The sequence below is a fragment of the Penicillium longicatenatum genome (genome assembly GCF_028827895.1).
Source record: "Penicillium longicatenatum strain IBT 33135 chromosome Unknown contig_3_segment0_segment0, whole genome shotgun sequence".
NCBI lineage: Eukaryota > Fungi > Ascomycota > Eurotiomycetes > Eurotiales > Aspergillaceae > Penicillium > Penicillium longicatenatum.
In genome coordinates, this window is record NW_026643121.1 from 1,610,429 (window position 1) to 1,628,174 (window position 17,746).

The 17,746-nt window shown below is 47.9% G+C and overlaps 6 protein-coding genes across 6 annotated transcripts; 5 read left to right on the plus strand and 1 right to left on the minus strand.

Annotated features, from left to right (window-relative positions):
• Positions 1–648: 648 nt before the first annotated feature.
• N7484_005963 (uncharacterized protein) lies at positions 649–4,563 on the plus strand (the record flags this gene model as incomplete). Its single annotated transcript, XM_057116382.1, has 3 exons — positions 649–982; positions 1,039–1,274; positions 1,330–4,563. The coding sequence occupies 3 exons, from the start codon at positions 649–651 to the stop codon at positions 4,561–4,563; spliced, it is 3,804 nt and encodes a 1,267-aa protein (XP_056972265.1).
• Positions 4,564–6,551: 1,988 nt separating this feature from the next.
• Positions 6,552–8,255, plus strand: N7484_005964 (acyl--CoA ligase; the record flags this gene model as incomplete). Its single annotated transcript, XM_057116383.1, has 1 exon — positions 6,552–8,255. One exon carries the CDS (start codon positions 6,552–6,554, stop codon positions 8,253–8,255), a length of 1,704 nt encoding a protein of 567 aa, XP_056972266.1.
• Positions 8,256–8,672: 417 nt separating this feature from the next.
• On the plus strand, positions 8,673–10,339 carry N7484_005965 (MFS transporter; the record flags this gene model as incomplete). Its single annotated transcript, XM_057116384.1, has 5 exons — positions 8,673–8,780; positions 8,834–8,854; positions 8,904–8,961; positions 9,044–9,076; positions 9,135–10,339. 5 exons carry the CDS (start codon positions 8,673–8,675, stop codon positions 10,337–10,339), a joined length of 1,425 nt encoding a protein of 474 aa, XP_056972267.1.
• Positions 10,340–10,861: 522 nt separating this feature from the next.
• N7484_005966 (uncharacterized protein) lies at positions 10,862–12,654 on the plus strand (the record flags this gene model as incomplete). Its single annotated transcript, XM_057116385.1, has 6 exons — positions 10,862–11,046; positions 11,106–11,275; positions 11,340–11,387; positions 11,441–11,622; positions 11,676–12,017; positions 12,073–12,654. 6 exons carry the CDS (start codon positions 10,862–10,864, stop codon positions 12,652–12,654), a joined length of 1,509 nt encoding a protein of 502 aa, XP_056972268.1.
• Positions 12,655–13,387: 733 nt separating this feature from the next.
• N7484_005967 (putative homogentisate 1,2-dioxygenase) lies at positions 13,388–15,123 on the plus strand (the record flags this gene model as incomplete). The annotated part of the gene is made up of 6 exons (XM_057116386.1): positions 13,388–13,507; positions 13,562–13,584; positions 13,642–13,816; positions 13,862–14,464; positions 14,525–14,687; positions 14,741–15,123. 6 exons carry the CDS (start codon positions 13,388–13,390, stop codon positions 15,121–15,123), a joined length of 1,467 nt encoding a protein of 488 aa, XP_056972269.1.
• Positions 15,124–16,146: 1,023 nt separating this feature from the next.
• Positions 16,147–17,577, minus strand: N7484_005968 (serine/threonine-protein phosphatase; the record flags this gene model as incomplete). The annotated part of the gene is made up of 6 exons (XM_057116387.1): positions 17,317–17,577; positions 17,212–17,253; positions 17,031–17,136; positions 16,410–16,943; positions 16,275–16,347; positions 16,147–16,219 (listed from the first exon to the last, which is right to left on the minus strand). Exons 1-6 carry the CDS (start codon positions 17,476–17,478, stop codon positions 16,147–16,149), a joined length of 990 nt encoding a protein of 329 aa, XP_056972270.1. The 5' UTR covers positions 17,479–17,577.
• Positions 17,578–17,746: the final 169 nt, after the last annotated feature.

Genomic DNA, 17,746 nt, shown 5'->3' on the forward strand with positions numbered 1-17,746 from the left:
GTGTGGTATTCTACCGCCGCGAGTAGGATATATACACCGTACTAATAACTAATAAACCTTAGTCACAGAAAACATTTCGCTACTTTTGTACAACACCAAGTGACGGTAAGTTAAGCGCCGGGAATGATTAATCGCAGACCCTAGCACTAACTACACATAGATTCTGATATGAACTTAATATTTTCAATTTGGACTACGTTGCTCTGATTGCCAATTATACGCACTGTATAACTTCGTGCACAGAAAAAAAAATGAGCGATTCACCTGACCGCTGATGATCCTACATCCGCCAACGAAGTCTAAGGTAGGTGATTTCTTCAGATTGAAGACATCTGCAATATTCCGAAGCGACGGAAGACACTTACGCAGACTATTAGGTGGAACGGATTAGGAAGGGAATAGAAAGAAGGAACGATATAGCTGAATCCGAGGAGTGTAGGGCGGTCGGTTTTATTGTATGGATTATATAAAGCTGGCCTATTGGCCACTAGTCATGTATCGACTACTGTACGCCAAGGCCGCTAAATTAGCGATGTCAGACGGAGGAACAGGCTGACACCCCGCCAAATTGCCCTCAAGCTTTTGGGTCTCCGAAGTTGAGGCTCGAGGATTTATAGAGGGTCCAAGTCAGGCCAACACTGCTCTACCATGGGCTTGAGGGCCCTCTTCAAGAGCTTGCGTCCCTCGGATGGAAAAGAGACGCCTACTTCACTGTCACCGTCGCCATCGTCATCACCATCACTATCGAAAGCGGGCACTGATAAAAACGATAGCATAAAAACTGCGACCAGCAGCCATACTCTACAATCGGCTTCTTGTAACTCTGACCCCAATTTTACTTCTAATGACAGCGCGCCCCGGGACTTATGGGATGAAGCCTACGCTACTCTGAGCGGAGAAGATCCGAAACTGATAGAGAAGTACGAAGAAATATTGTTGACTAAGGACAAAGGAAACGTTGATTCGAGCCAAAATCATCTAGGTGAGTTTGAAAATACCCTGCTGCGAAGTTGGCTGTCTGACGCGACCGGTATTTAGCGCCAGCTGGATCGTATCAACGCGAGGAGCAGCTACGGCAAATAGCGAAGGGCAAAGTAGAAGAAGTCGATATAGCTCAGTTGCAAGTCAAGATTGGTAGCCACTCCGTGGACTTCAGTGGTCAGTTTGACAAAGCTGTCAAGATTGTGGTTGCAGCCAAGGATTTCGTATCCTCAGCTGTCAGTGCTGAGCCACATGCTGCACTAGCGTGGGCTGGGGTGTGCATTTTCTTGCCGGTATGTCCTGAAGACTGATCAAGATTCTCCGATCATTTCTTATCTTGTGTCTTAGCTTCTTTTGAATCCGTCACAGCAGAAGTCGGCTGCCCATGATGGCCTTGAGGCTGTTCCCTTTTCTGTGCGCAGATTAAGGGTCATGGAAAGGCTTATCAGACCAGGGAACTCCGGACTAACTTGGAGTAACTATCAGTCTGATAGCCTGGAGCTTGTAAAGGACTTTGAGGGTACGGCGGTGGAGCTGTATAAGACAATTCTCGAATTCCAGATTCGATTAGTGAGACAGTATTCCGATAATTGGGCGATACGTTACGGACGAGATATCTTCAAAGCCGATGACTGGACGAGTCTAACCAGTCAGATCAAGACTCTTGAGGCAAGGTGCACCGATATTGCTCAAGATTTGAGTCACGAGCGGATTGAGAGAGCGTTGCAAGTCAGTGAGCACAACATGCAACGCGGTCTGCAGGAGGTTCAGCAAGAGTTAAAGAAAACGACACATAGTATTGAGCAGCAGACTATGATGCAATCTGCTTGGCGACAGATCGACAAGGAGCGCAAGTGTGTACGTCTGTTTCGACAATCGAATCCGTACGAGAATCAGAAAAACAGAACACCAAAAAGAGTTCTTGAAACAGGAAATTGGTTCCTGGAGAATGACAAATTTCTCGCTTGGCGAGAAAATGAAGGACCCGATCTTCTTTGGCTGTCTGCTAAGCCCGGTTCGGGCAAATCCGTTTTAGCAAAGACAATTATCGATGAGGGTCTGATCACCTTGAGCCATCAGAAGCAGTCCGCTGTCTGTTATTTCTTCTTCAAAGACATCTCCCCGTATCAAAGAAGTGCACTCAGCGCCATATCTGCAATCCTACACCAGCTTTTCTCGGTATTCCCGTCTCTAGTGAAGCATGCTCTTAGGTCTTACGACTTAAATAAAGAGGAGCTACCCACCTTATTTGACGAAATGTTTGGTATTCTCTGTCAAGCGGCTACTGACCCCATCGTCGGACAAATCGTGTGCGTACTGGACGCCCTCGACGAATGCAGTGACACTGATCGATTCTTTTTGATCGAAACGATCACCAATTATTACCATCAGTTCAAGAATGATTTAAGAGCTGACGTTCGGCCTAAGTTGAAATTCCTCTTAACCAGCCGTCCTTATTCCCACATTCATTCGCAATTCTATGATCTCATAAAGGAGGCCCCTACGATTCACTTATCAGGGGATCATGAATCCGAAAAAATCAAAGATGAGATCGATGTAGTCATTGATGCCAAGGTCCCAAAGCTTGCTACTGAGAGGGGGTTCGACAAAGAGGCAACAAAGTACCTGCTTGAGGAGTTGCACACAGTCGACAATAGAACGTATCTGTGGCTCAGTCTGATAATGGAAGAGATCCGCCTCAGTGAACGACCAGCCAACAAGCGAGAATTGCAAAAGATTATTTCAGGCTTGCCGCGAAGTCTGATTGAAGCTTACGATGCAATCTTAAGGAGATGCCGCCACCCAGACCTTGCAAGGCAGCTCCTGCATATCATTCTGGCAGCCCGGGAGCCTTTGGCAGTCGATGACATGAGAGTAGCCACTGCTCTTGCCAATGATTTAGAATATCGCTCATATGACGAAATTGGGATCGAACAGTCAGACGCTTTCGAAATGAGAATAAAAAATGTTTGTGGTCTTTTGGTGACCATTGACAACGGCTCTGTTTTTCTCATCCACCAAACGGCCAAGGAATTCCTGGTCAAGAACGACGACACGAGCCACAAGAGTGACACTTGGAGAAACAGTTTCAGTCCGCTGGATTCAGAGACATTACTCGCAAAAGTCTGCATCAGTCTGCTTTCTTTCACTTGTTTTTCCAAATCCCCACTCACAATTGACAACGATGGTGATGAAACCTTCACAAGTGTTCCTGAGTATGTCAAGAATAATCCATTTCTAAAGTATGCCGCAACTTATTGGACGGAACACTGCCAAGAAGCCAAACTTGATAACAATCCAAAATGGATGTCGTCGATGCTGTCCCTTTGCAGTGTGAACAAACCGGCATTCAGGACATGGTGCGCAATTTACCAACGTCTGGGTAATCAACATGTCCCGTGGAACACAACGAGCTTGAATATTGCTGCTCAATTTGGTTTTGCGAATGTTCTTGCCTCTCTTCTAGAAAACGGAGAAGACCCTAACGAGCCTGGTGACCACGGAGCAACACCGCTTGCGCGTTCCGTGCAGAGATCTAGAATGGCTGTGGACCTTCTTTTAAACGCCAATGCAGACATCAATGCCTACGGATGGGAGGAATCCTGGTACAGTGATCTCGACGACACAGGCAGCAAGCTAAAAGTCAAGCCATTTTCAGGTACTCCTCTGGTCATGGCTGTAATTAGCGACGATGTCGAAATGGTCAAATATCTGATCGAACGTGGAGCTGAGATAGACTTTCCTCCGCATAGTTTGTCAACGCCGCTCTTCATAGCATGCCTCCAGTGTGATATTGATGAAAGATTGGAAGCAAAAGAGATTCTCCATCTGCTACTTCGCTACGGGGCGAATGTTTGTTTCGAGATGGAGGATGAACATTATCAGGTAGAGATGACCGTCCTCCACTCTGCAGCTATGAGCCAAAACCGATCGACGTTGCAAGTGCTTCTTGGCTCGGAGACTGCAGATGTCAACTTCCAGCTTCGGGAATTACCGAGGGACGCTCGAATGAAATATCAAAATATCATCGAAGATCAGTTGTCCATCGATGAGCCAGAAATCTCATCTGGTAAGATCAGGTCATCGCAGGTCGATTCTTCTTCCGCCAGTGGGAGAGGCATTAATGCGTCTGGAGGAGACGAAGATTCAGAAGGTGGTGAAATTGATGACAACACTTCCATACCCGAGTATCAGGATTCCGACGGTGGATCTGGGTCCGACTCCAATCATTGTGCCCATCAATCTGACTTTTCTGAGTCGAGCGACTGGTCGCTAAATTATGATTACATGATTGGGGCCACTCCATTACACCTCGCAGCTAGTAGTGGATTGGTGGAGAATGTCAAGCTTCTTCTGGAGCATGGAGCCAATCCACATGTCAAAAATGCCGATGGCCATACAGCAATGGATTTTGTTCTTGCATTGACCTCTATTGATGATGACGGTAATGACATATCCGGCAGCGATAAGGCCCTCAACTCTCTAAAAGCGGAACTGATAGAGTTGCTCGAACAAAATGGTCCCGTTTCCTCGGAGAGAAGACAGAATGAGATCACTGGTATGGAAGGATTCGTGAGCTAATATATCTTCTTCGTTCCGAGTGTGATTCATTTAATTATACTTTCAAATTTGGACAAACTACCAGTCACGTACCAAATGACAGTAATACAATGCTAGAAGCCCCCGCTTAGGTCAATTCTCTACGTTTTACGACTCTTGTTTGTGCCAATTTGCGAGGGCCAGAGACGCTAAGCTAACATCAAGAGAAGCTATTTGTTTTTAGCACTTCGTCAAATGAAGCATACGTTGTCATTATGAAGGAGAGAAGAAACAAGGGAGAACAAGGTCTCGGTATATCCATTTCTCACACAGAAAGACAGACCATGGTCGTCAGGCGATGAGCTCGAAAGTAAGCGCTAGAGAGTAGAAGCAATTTGAAACCAGATCATTTCTTCGCCTGAGCTTCTGAAATCGTGTAATTGTAGGCAGAAAAACGCTTATCATTGAAGGAAGCGAGCGAGGGCAGAAGGGCTGACGTCGGCCAGCCGGAATATAGAGGTGAACGACGAGGGTGCTCCGGAAGCTCTTCGGGATCGCTCTGGATGTTTCGGGGCAGTGTTACCGTTACCTTTTGTAAAGTAGTGGTAACAAGTGAATAGGAACACAAATTGATTCACAGGCCTTCACAGGGTATCAATCATCACTTCTCACCTATCAAATCCTGTTGAGGGTCGCTTTCTTCATTTTGTAGAACGCTGATATGCAGCTTTGGCAAACAGGAAAGATAAGCAAATTGGAAATAAACATGAACAGTCTGGACCCGAATCTGAAAGCAAACCATAACCGAGCCCTGGCATTCATTCATCATCCCGTCAATGTGATCCCTTTCGCTTTTTGCCCAAAGACGGGTGGGGAACAGATTCTCAGCAGAGATTCCACACCATCACTGCTCCATAATTCTATGAGCATTAAAGGGGGCTTCTTGATTCCAATTTTGAGGGTGGGATGGAAGGGAGGAGAGAAAGAGGGGGAACTGGAAATATTTTTTTATGTATGTAAAACTAAGAGTAGAATAAGAAAGAGCGTGAGAAGGAAGAGAATATGAGAAACAAGCGATACGATGTTACCTATAGCGAAAACAATCATTCCGAGTATATGACTCGGGATAATGGGTAACATAGGGACGATAGACTAGCAATAGTCAGTATTGCCAATTATTGGTCTTCCTTGCATCTGTACCCAAAATCCATTATTAATCTACTATTATACTCTTAGTTTGGGAGATTTACGGAAATTCTATGATTTCATGGACGGACTTCTGCAATTTGAAAATGCAATAGATTGATTTTGGTGCGGATGTAGGATGCAGTGGCGTTCCATGAGTTTGAAAAAATTCAGTCCGTCTTGAACACCACCGTATCTTGCTCACAGCTTACCAATACGTAGCATGATAAACAACTAGTAATGGAACTTAACACGATAAGTATAACCCAAAAAAGAACCGCGTGTTCCTTTATATAGAGTTCTAAGTTATTATCGGGGGATTATTAAGAACGTCCCAATTAATGCCAAGTGATAACATGTATATACTAGGTAGAGAGTGTACTTGGTGAGGTTGTGATTGGCAGAAAAGGGGGCAGAATATTCAAGAGCGGGGTTTCAAATTCATGGAACGCTAGTACGCTTACTGTATGCTATAATAAGACTGTACACCCTCGGACTTGGGCATAGCACAACCCTAGCATAATCCCGAATTGTCCCAGGCGAGATCAAACCGAGGGCACCGCAAGCCGAGGATCTAGAGGTCCTAGGTCCTGGAATCCGAGGATTTGATAGGTCAAAAACGCTGGGGTCGACCACTCGGCAAGGAGCGACGGCAAAGCAGCTTCCCCCGGATCCTCTGATTGCGTCTCCCGCGTCACCCGTGGGTCCACTCATTACTTCTGGGGCCCCGGCTCATCTCTTGAATGCCCAGTTATATAAAGTCTGTAGGTCACATCTTGGACATTTGGAGGGAACAGATCTCTTCAGTCCTTGTTTGTTTTTTTGACTGCTGCAAATCTGCAAACATGTCGGCCAAGATCTATCGGTCGCATTATCCTGATCTAGACATCATTTCGGAGGATTTGATCTCATATATCTTCTCCAACCCGTACAATGTTCCTCATGATCGACCGATTTACATTGACGCGCAATCGGGGAAGCAATACACATATGCGGACGTGATTCAGCGCACTCGGTCCTTAGCAAACGGGCTCCAGCAGACTTTCGGTCTCCGCAAGGACGACGTCGTGGCCTTGTTCAGCCCAAACGCCATTGAATACGCAATCGCATGCTATGGTATCGTGGGATCTGGCTGTCTTGTTGCTCCAACTAGCGCGGCCTTGACTGCTCTCGAACTCAACGCGCAATTGAAGACGAGTGGTGCGCGGTTCGTGGTAGCGCATTCGTCTTTGCTTGAAACGGCTCGGAGAGCTGCAAAAGGAACAGCTGTTGAGAAGGTCATTCTCTTAGACGGTGCCTCTCCCGTCGATGGTCAAGCGACATGTGAGCACCTCGCCAGTACATTTCCTCAAGGTACTCTCACTGCAATCTCGCCCACCGAAGCCGCAGAGAGACCCGTTTTTATCTGCTTTTCTTCTGGCACATCCGGACCTTCCAAGGGCGTCGTGTCAACCCATCGTAATATCCTCGCCAATCTTCAACAATGGCGAGCTTTGATGATCGAAACTGGCTCTCCGGCGCAAAGACCACAGCGACGCACCGCCGTTGCATTCCTCCCGTTCAGTCATATCTACGGACTCAATCTATACATGTGCCAATGCATGACCTGGGGTACTTCGGTCGTCATTCTTCCCAAGTTCGACCTTGACACCTACCTGAGCTGCATTGAGAAGTACCAACCTGACGAGCTAGCACTGGTGCCCCCAATTGCCCTAATGCTGGTAAAGGATGAGCGAGTTTCTAAGTATAACCTGAGCAGCGTGAAGCGAATCATGTCCGCAGCAGCTCCTCTCACCAGTGAGCTTGCCGCGGCTCTGGAAGCGAAATTTCAAGCCCTCTTCCAGACGGAGGTCTTCTGCACCCAGTCCTGGGGTCTCACCGAAACCTCTCCCATGGCAACGGGCATCCCAAATGACCGATTGGATAAACGTGAATCAGGCGTCGGAGTTATCGCTCATAACATGGAATTCCGATTTGTGGATCCCGAGACTATGACCGATGTCACCGCCAATGCTGATGGATCTACACCAGCAGGAGAGATCTGGTGTCGCGGACCGAACGTGGTTTCGGGCTACTACAACAATGAGGAAGCGACCAAGAGTGCCTTTTACACTGAGCCTGATGGGACCAAATGGTTCCGCACCGGTGACATCGGGGCTATTGACAGGGAAGGCTACGTCGTTATCCTGGATCGTATCAAGGAGATGATCAAGTACAAGGGTCTTCAGGTCATTCCCAGTGAGCTGGAGGGAAAGCTGATTGAACACCCCGATATCGAGGACGCGGGAGTTGTGGGCATGTGGGCTGACGAGAAAGCCACCGAACTTCCGGTTGCTTTTGTCGTTCTCCGTCAGAAAGCCAAGTCCAACGACGTTAAGACTGTCACCGATGGCATTCACTCATGGTTGAACCCGAAGGTCGCGAACCACAAGCGACTTCGCGGAGGTATCTTTGTTGTGGATCAAATTCCGAAGAGCCCCAGTGGCAAGATTCTGAGGCGGCAGCTTAAGGATTTGCTCAAGAGCAAAGCACCCAAAGCTCAATTATAGGGAAGATTCACAGATTACAACTGGCGAGATTATGAATTCAAAGTGTTGGCTTAGCCGCCTAGGTGGTATGTTTTGTGTAACATTTGGATACACTCTGATCCCGAGTCAACATGGACATAGACACATAATTTTCGAATGGCAAGGTTCCATGATCTACAGGTATTGTCACTAGTCTCTACGAACAACCCGGACGAAGCCCGAGTGGGGCTCAGTCGGAGCCCGCGGGCTCCGCGTTATCGGACTTCATTGAATTCCCGTAAGATTTGTCTCACCTGTCAGAAAATGTCCGATTCAAATATGTTCCGTCTCTCGATTAATTACCAAAATTCCACGTTACACTGATTTATCTCTTTCGCGGTCTACTAAGTTGTACAATCCCTGGCGCCCAGGTGTGCGAGCACCCTCTCCTATGATATCATGGGGTTCAAAAGATACCTGCACAAGGAACCTACACGCCCAAAATTGGTAGAGATTAGATCAGCCAAATGGTTTATCATCTTTACTGTTTCTTTTGCCGCGGCGACGGTGAGATTAATGCAAAATTTCAATCTATTTTTCACGTTGCTAATGTTTGCTAGGATTATTTTATGTATGGCCTGGTAAGTATCTTTTTGCCCACGATCGCGGATGAGGTTCCTAATTGTATAGATTGTGCCTGTTACACCAACGGCTTTGCAGCGCAGAGTTGGTGTCCCTGAAGATGAGGGTAAGTTTTATTTGCTTTCATGATGCACATTTATACTGACAGAATCTTTCCCTAGTCCAATACTGGACTTCAATACTTTTAGCTTTATACTCAGCGGCAACTCTAGCCTTTTCGCGTAAGCAGTCCTCTCGAAACAATTCTCTCGAATATGACTGACTTTGGGACCTCATTAGCTGTGGTGGGTTACTTGGCAGACCGATTTGAATCCCGTCGTTGGCCCCTTCTCTTCGGATTAGTGGCACTGGCCGCTTCAACAGCATTGTTGTGCGTGGGAACAAGTATCGGTCTATGGGTCGCGGGTCGATTGTGTCAGGGTGCGGCTTCTGCCATTGTGTGGACCGTGGGCATCGCCTTGCTAGTGGACACTGTGGGCAAGGATGGATTTGGACAAGCAGTCGGATACGTGTCGATGGCACTGAGTATGGGTACAGTGGCAGGCCCACTGCTAGGTGGTGTACTGTATCAGCACGGCGGATACTATTCTGTCTTTGGACTCGCATTCGGGTTGATTGGCGTTGACATCTTTCTTCGAGTGGTGTTGATTGAGCAGAAGCATGCTATCCAGTGGCTTGCTCCGGAAATGAGGCCACTGTCACCAGCCCGGGAGAAGGGCGAGGAAAGAGCAGCAAGCAATGATCGTGTCCCGGTCATTGATGCTCCGCCGATCGACAATAAAGAGACGCTGAAACGCTCCCGCCATCCTTTGAGACAGGTCGCGGCCCTGTTGGGCTCACCCCGTCTCGTGATCGCACTCTGGGGATACTTTATTGTATCTCTGGTTTTGACATCATTCGACAGCGTCCTCCCTATCTTCGTCGAGAACACCTTTGGCTGGCAACAAACTGGCCAAGGACTGATCTTCTTTGCGATTATGCTTCCTCACCTCATCGACCCCATAACCGGAATGGTGATTGACCGATACCCCAAATCGCCTCGCTATATTGTATCGGGTGCATTTCTCTGTGCCGTTCCAGTATCAGTGCTTCTGAGACTCGTGACAGATAATTCCATGCATGACAAAGTTGTGCTTTGTGCGTTGTTAGCGCTGTTGGGTCTATGCATTGCTGTTTCAATGACCCCGCTTGCAGCTGAAGTCTTTTACTCAGTTAATGAAAAAGAGACTGAGTCCCCCGATAGCTTTGGTCGGGGAGGTGCAATGGCTTTGGCCTTTGGATTGACGAATATGAGCTTCGCAGCGGGTAACTTGATCGGGCCCTTTTTTGCTGGATTTATCCGCCAAAGTGCTGGTTGGGGCACTATGGGATGGGCTATGGGCTTGATTACGGGAGTTTCTTCCGTTCCAGTGTTGCTTTTCATGGGTGGTTGGATCCTGAGAAAGCCTGTCGTTGCCATTGATGACCAAGAAGGCTCGGGGTGATTGATGAGTCACCTTTGCATGGATGCAATTGCGTCGCTTATAGAATCTCCCATCAATGTATATATTGAACAAAAATCCACTCACTTTAAAAGCAATATGTTCATTCGTATTGTTTCGTCAAATCCAAGTGCACGTGATTAAGCTCGGGGAGAAATCCACTGGACGCTTGGGGTAGAACTTAGAAGACACCAACGGTTTTTCTCAGCTAACTTGATTTCACAAATCAGCCAGCTTACTCAGATGAACACTTGCGCTGCATAGGTCCTACGATACGGTTACTGTCCTAAATATTTTCGAACTGCTATGATTTCATCTTAATCCCGAACTATCCGTCTTGAACGAAAGGCCATAATGTGGGTTCCCCGCAAGAGCCCCACATAACGTGTGTACTGGGACAATGGATCTCCAAAGAAACGCCGTGGTGGATATCCCGGGAGTTGAAGGGCGGATCATTAGCCGGTCTCTACTCTAGAGTGCCTGTCTCTATGATTGTTGCTGTTTCTATTCCACTTCACAGTCACAATGTCAGCCCCCGAAATTTACCACCCGTCCTTGAATGCCACATTCAAGGGCATCGAGCGAAATGATGAAGGTTTACCGGTCCACCAATTTTTGGGAATTAAGTATGCCAGTGTACCTGCAAGGTTCGAAAGAGCTGAGCCAGTAGAGAGCTTTGCGGGGGCTACCATAGATGCCACGAAATATGGGTATGTTATACTTGATTTCCTACATCGCTCTCAATATTGACAATTGACAATCCAAACAGTCCCCGTTGTCCCCAGGCTGATGTGGATATTCGCCATCTTCTTCGGATTCCTGAGGACTTTCCAATTGCCCCGGAGGCAGAAGATGAATTTGAATGTTTGAATCTGGAGATCACTTGTCCTCCGGTTCCATCGACTAGCGGCCCTTTGCCCGTGCTTGTTTGGATTCACGGTATGTTATCATCATTTATCTATCATCATTTATCGAGGTATAGGATTCTGATATGCATTTTAAGGTGGTTCGCAGATTGTGACATTCTGCTCGGCTGCCTCTAAGATCTGTGGTAGGTTGAGAAGACCCCCGTGTTTCAATAAAAACTAATTTAGAGATATTCAGATCCGACAAAGATGATTGCGGACTCTATTAAATCAGGAAAGCCCATGATCTTCGTGTCCATCAATTATCGGTTGAATATTTTCAGCTTCGGTGATGGCAAAGAGAAGAACCTAGCGTTGAAGGATCAACGCATCGGCATCGATTGGGTACGCAAAAACATTGCGTCGTTCGGCGGTGACCCGGTGAGCATTTCTGATTTTTGTCAACTCATTGAATACCTATTGATTTTCACCAGAACAATATCACCCTTTCAGGTGAAAGTGCTGGAGCCATTTATACTCATGCGCATCTGATCACTGGCCCACCTGTCAAGCGGGCTATATTGGCTTCTGGAACTCTTTATCTGTCATTCCCGCTGCCTGTTGAGAGAGGAACTGGATTGATCAAGGTTTTGGAAGCTAAGGTTCAAGAACTGGGCCAATCTTCCTTGCGATCATCTTCTGTTCCTGTGTTGATCCAGGCACTGAAGGAATGCAATGTGAACACCATGTGGATGCAGGAAGAGCCTGAATTGGATAATTGGGAAACCAAGCCAGAGCTAGTGGATGAAGTGATGATCGGTGACACTGAGTATGAGGTAAGTGTCGCTTCTACATACTCACCACAATGGATAAGACATTAACTTCCTACAGTCGGTGATCTGGCGCAATGGGGTCGAGCTTCTAGATGGTGAGGCAATTGCTGCCGCATTTGACCAGAACCCAGGGATGGGAACAAAGCTTCGCAAAATGTATCAGGTGGTTGCCGATCGACCTACCGCTGCCAAGTTGGGCGCTTTGGATATCGTTAACGATGCCCGATACACCCTTCCGGTTGAGGTTATCTCGGAAAAGCTTCGGGCTGCGAACAAGCGTGTTTACAACTATGTTATTGACCAGCCTAATCCCTGGCAACCATCAAGCCGCGCCCATCATGCGGTGGATTTACTCCTCCTGTTCGAGGGTGTTGATCTGAGCTTCAATCCCGGCGCACAGACGGTTGGACGGGAGATGCGGCAACGCTGGATTGACTTTGTAGTATCTGGGCAGGCACCATGGTCTGGTGATCAGCGGTTTGCGTATGGACCGCTGGGAGAGTGCAAGGAAATTAACGAGGCCCAATTTGCTGCTCGCCGACGAGTCGAACATTGCCAAGTCCTTCGAGAGGCTGGAAGTAGCGTGTACATGCCCATTCTGGGTGCACTCACGGCCGGCCGAATTAGTCTCCTGAATTAGATAGAATAGCGAATCGCACAGAGTGCACGGTGTCAACATCGGCACAGTTTTCCGATATATTCAATTTATCGCTGAATCCACAAAATTCAATGTTGCCACATAAAGGTTGTTTATGTAGACTTCGGCAGTTGTTGTATGGCCTCATTCCCGTCCTCGCCCTCACCGATCACAACGGCAAGACACTTGACCCACCAAATGAACCAACAATTTAATCCAGACTTAAAACCGGGCTTTGAGGCCATATGGATTGTCCGAGATCCAGCGCTACTCCCCACGCGCATCATCTCCACCGTTACTCAGACCTGACTCATGTGGGGTCGTTTCCGCGAATCCAATCGTTGTCGAATTTAAGCCTGCATCCGGCTTCCCCACTGGCTCTGTGCACGAATCGTGATCCACTGCCCGGGGAGGCCGGCAAAGCGACCCTGTCGAGACATGCCGACTCTGCTGTCTTTCTATGTGATGTTGTCGCCCGAGGCCTCCCACGGTTGCTCAGCTGATTTTATGGCTCCATGATGACGATGCAATCCGTGTTCCCTCCAGCCGTGTCTTTAGTCTCCACTCGAGATAGTATTGGCATTCTGGTTCCTACTATCTATATCCGGAGTCGAGCAATTGACCCCACAGTGTGAACCGTGCCTGCTTTTTCTGAAGTATATAAACCTGCCCCTGGGCCGTTGAAGATACGTAGAATCAATATTTACCCCTTTAGTTTCTTCACCACTTCCCCATTATGCCTTCGACAAATGGATTATCAGACCCCACGGAATATCAAAAGATATTCCATTGGGCCGAGACGCAGAAGGATGGAACAATCCCCTCGTTCCGCACAAGGCACAATGACCCTTACCAGGTATGAGACCAATTCATCCTCGAATATCACAATAGATTGACTAACATCAACCAGTATCAAGCCGGATTCGGCAACTCGTATGTATTCACATTCACCTGCATCTAGCGATTCAACTGGCTGATGTAGCTCTTCAGATTTGAATCTGAAGCGGTTCCTGGCACTATTCCACATGGCCAGAACAACCCCCGTAAAGTGCGCTTTGGTCTGTACGCAGAGCAGATCACCGCAACTGCCTTTGTGGCTCCACGACACGCCAACAAGAAGGCATGGTTGTACCGCGCCCGTCCGGCAGTTGCACACCAAGGTTTTGTATGTATAACACCCGTTCCTGTCAACAAAGACTAACATCCCCAGACCGAAATGCCAGACAACACAGACACGGAGTCTAACTTTCTCCCGCTGAACCCTCGGATCCATGTCTCCCCCACCCAGCTGGCTTGGCACCCCTTTGACATCCCAGAGACTGGTGAGGTTGACTTTGTGTCCGGTCTCAAGACCATTGCTGGCTCCGGAGACCCCACTCTCCGTGAGGGTATCGCAACACACGTGTACACGGCCAACACGAGCATGACAAAGAAGGCCTTCGTCAACTCCGATGGCGAGTTCTTGATCGTCCCGCAACAGGGTGCACTGGACATTCAGACTGAATTCGGTAAACTCTATGTCCAGCCTGGTGAGCTTGTTGTCATTCAGCGTGGTCTTCGCTTCCGCGTGGAGCTGCCTGATGGCCCTTCCCGAGGATATATTCTCGAGGTCTGGGGAACCTGCTTCGAGCTTCCAGAGCTCGGGCCTCTGGGCGCCAATGGGCTGGCCAATGCACGGGATTTCCTGAGCCCCGTTGCCCATTATGAAATTGCCCAAGAGCCCTGGGAGATTGTTTATAAGCTCGGTGGAAAGTTCTTCAAGAGCACCCAGAACCACAGTCCATTCGATGTGGTTGCTTGGCATGGAAATTACGTATGTTCCCTTGCCACGAGATTCTCCTTACAAACGTCGGGCTGTGGCTAACCTTGACAGGTCCCATATAAATATGATCTGACCAAATTCGTGAACGTTGGCTCTATCTCCGTGGACCATATTGATCCGTCTATTTTCTGCGTGCTCACAGCCAAGTCTCGAGACCTGACGGCTCCATTGGCTGATTTCCTTACTTTCTCCCCAAGATGGGATGTTGCTTCCCGTATGTCATGCAGTTCAATATCACAGAATCCCCTTTTCTAATGGCAAACACAGACACCTACCGACCTCCATACTACCACCGCAACGTCGCGTCAGAACTGATGGGTCTGATCTACGGTGACTACGGTGGTCGATCGGACGCGTTCAAGCCGGGAGGTGTATCGTTCGAATGTGGAATGGTACCTCACGGCGTTGCATATGAGGAGTTCAAGGCTGCTAGTGATAACGTGCCGCCCGAGATGCGGATCTCGGAAGCGTCCATTGCCTTTATGTTTGAGTCGAGTCGGCCTTTCACCATTACCGATTATGCCTGGAATAGTGATAAGAAGCATGAGCATGAGCCCAAGATGTGGGATAGCTTGGTTGATAACTTCTCCAAGCATGCCAAGGAGGTTGAGGAGATCTTGGCGAAGGCAAAGAACTTGTCTGTATCATAAGTATCTTGGATAGTCATAAGTATTCTAAAAAAAAGAGAAGAATCTTTTCGTATTTTCAAGTATTCTGCTGCCTACACTTATGTGTTTATAGAAATAGTTTATGTGCTTTCTCAAAAGTTGTCAGTATTTTCTTATCCCTGTCACAGGGAGGTCCTCTCTTCTTCTCTTCTTTGGAGGTTTTCTTCTCCCGACCAGTCGAACTTCGAAACGTTCTGTGATTTTCAATGCCTTTTCCACTTCTCATTGGGTAATATTGCCTAGATATGCAGCTGCATTTAAAGCACTGTAAATATAATGTTCTGTCAACCCCATCGCGCTTATTATTAGTTTGTGTAATTAAGTAGTTCAAAACAGGTATATGGAGATGAGGGCCACATGCTGCTGCCAGTGCAGTATAGGTAAGTTCATGAAAACCGCAAAGCAGTGGACAGGAGATCAGTCCGCTGTGATCAATTTGTCGGTCAATTGGCTGTAGTAGTGAATGAAGATGAAGGTCAAAATACCTTGTATGTTGACGAGTCTAAAAGGTGCAATCTTCTGCATATCTATAGAATAGCTTATATTTATTTGTATAATGCTGGGTCGAAGATATCTTCCTGGGAGAGTATCGTCATAGGTAGCAGTGACAACTACCTTGCATTTCCATTGATTTGGCACATCTTTTTACTGCGCTTGGTGACCATTAGCCAAGAGAAAATTTGACTCTAGGAGACCGCTCAGCTATTTAGCAAAGCGGCAATCTTATATCGCTAGTCCATTGCCTCGGGAGTGACAAACACCGCTGTTTCGCAACACTCTAAGATCAGAAATAGTTTTAGACTGGAGCCATCTAAGGACCGACCCAGCAACATGTAGATGAGACCAAAGCTGAATCTGGCAAAAGGGTCTTTTATTTTCATGATTGGTATCAACAGACGGCTAGGCATCGAACCATACAAAATTAAAAAGGCGAGAGCCTTGTCCGTATGCAGCCTTCTTTTTCTGCCGGCCCACGAGCCCTCTGTAGGACAAAGATGAAATCTATCACAGGAAATAGTCAGGTGTCCGTCGCGATACCATGGGTTCGCCCGCTCGGGGGCAAGGGTCAAATTGTAGACTAGGGCATGATCATTAGCGGAATCCTCTCTCCAGGGGCAAAAGGCAATACTCACAATGTGTACTTCAGATGCTCATCAATCTCCATAATAGCGGCCTGGTTACCGCAGCGGTAACAGTAATTGGGTGCTATAGTTGAGTTAGTTTCCTTGTTTTCATTGTTGCTGCCCCAAGAGCCAGATAAATCATACCTGAGAAAATGGTCACTACGTTTCGATCCTGCGACCAGTTATATCCCTCCATCACCAATTGATGAGCCCGAGCAACCAGAGTCAAGCCGTTGTTGTGGTTGAACGCTTCCGAAATGTCCTGTCCGAATGTGTACCCCGCACCGCGAGGAGAGATTCCCCAGCCACAACGATCATCGGGGTCACTCCACAGCAAATCGCACATGGGTCCCTCATGCGGGACTTCTTGAATGCGGTCCAGAGATCGAATGTTGTCCAGGGTGTCGATCGACGGGCTCAGCCCACCGTGCAGACAGAAGATCTGGTTTTCAATGAGAGCTGTGAGGGGAAGGTAGTCGAAAAGGTCGGTGAAATATTTCCACACGTTGGCGTTGCCATATTTGCGCAGGCACTCGTCATAGAAGCCATACACCTGAGTGATCTGGCGGGATTCGTGGTTTCCACGAAGAATCGTAATACGCTGGGGGTAACGGATCTTGAGGCAGACCAGGAGCGTCACAGTCTCAACGGAGTAGTAGCCTCGATCGACATAATCACCTGCATGGGAGGAAAAAGCAAATATTAGGATTTTCATCTCGTCGCCGATATAGGACCCCACTGTCCGCCCGCCAGGTCAACACTTACCCATGAAGAGATAGTTTGTGTCGGGGTTAGGACCACCGATGCGGAACAGCTCCATTAGATCGTGGAACTGGCCGTGGATATCACCGCAGACTGTCACGGGGCATTTCTGTTGGAAAGGTCAGTGGGCTGCTGATGGTGGGGACCTGGCCCGACCCGACCGGAGAAGAGCCACGACACATACCACTGGCTGAACATTCGATTCCTCTTGCAATACTTCTCGTGCCTGCGGGCAGTATTAAATCATCAATTTCTTCCAATCCATCCCAGCTTCCGAGAGAAAACGCACCCGATCGCACAGCCGCCGCACATCTTCCTCCGCTAATTGCTTGCACGTCATCAAACTCTCGATCCAACCATCCAAAGTCGGTATAGAGCCGGAATCGGTTACGGGCGAAAGGTGATGTGGCTCAGGCGAGCGCGCCGTGTCGATTTCCATGTTGTTATCCATGGTGGGCACAGCTGTAAATAGGAGGGGCCAGTTGGGGGAGGGGCGGTCTCGTGAGAAATGAACAGGATTCCGTGTCGGTCGGTAGTGGGTGCAGAAAGTTTAAAAAGGAAATAACAATCAGAAAATCAATTCAAAGATTTGATAGATTATCCCCAAGATCAACTCAAGGGATGACGGATGGGGGAAGGTTGGAGGGGGAAACAGGAAAGGGAGAAAGAGATGCGGGAAGGTCAAGTTTGGAGGTTCAAGTTTGAGCCACATCACCAGC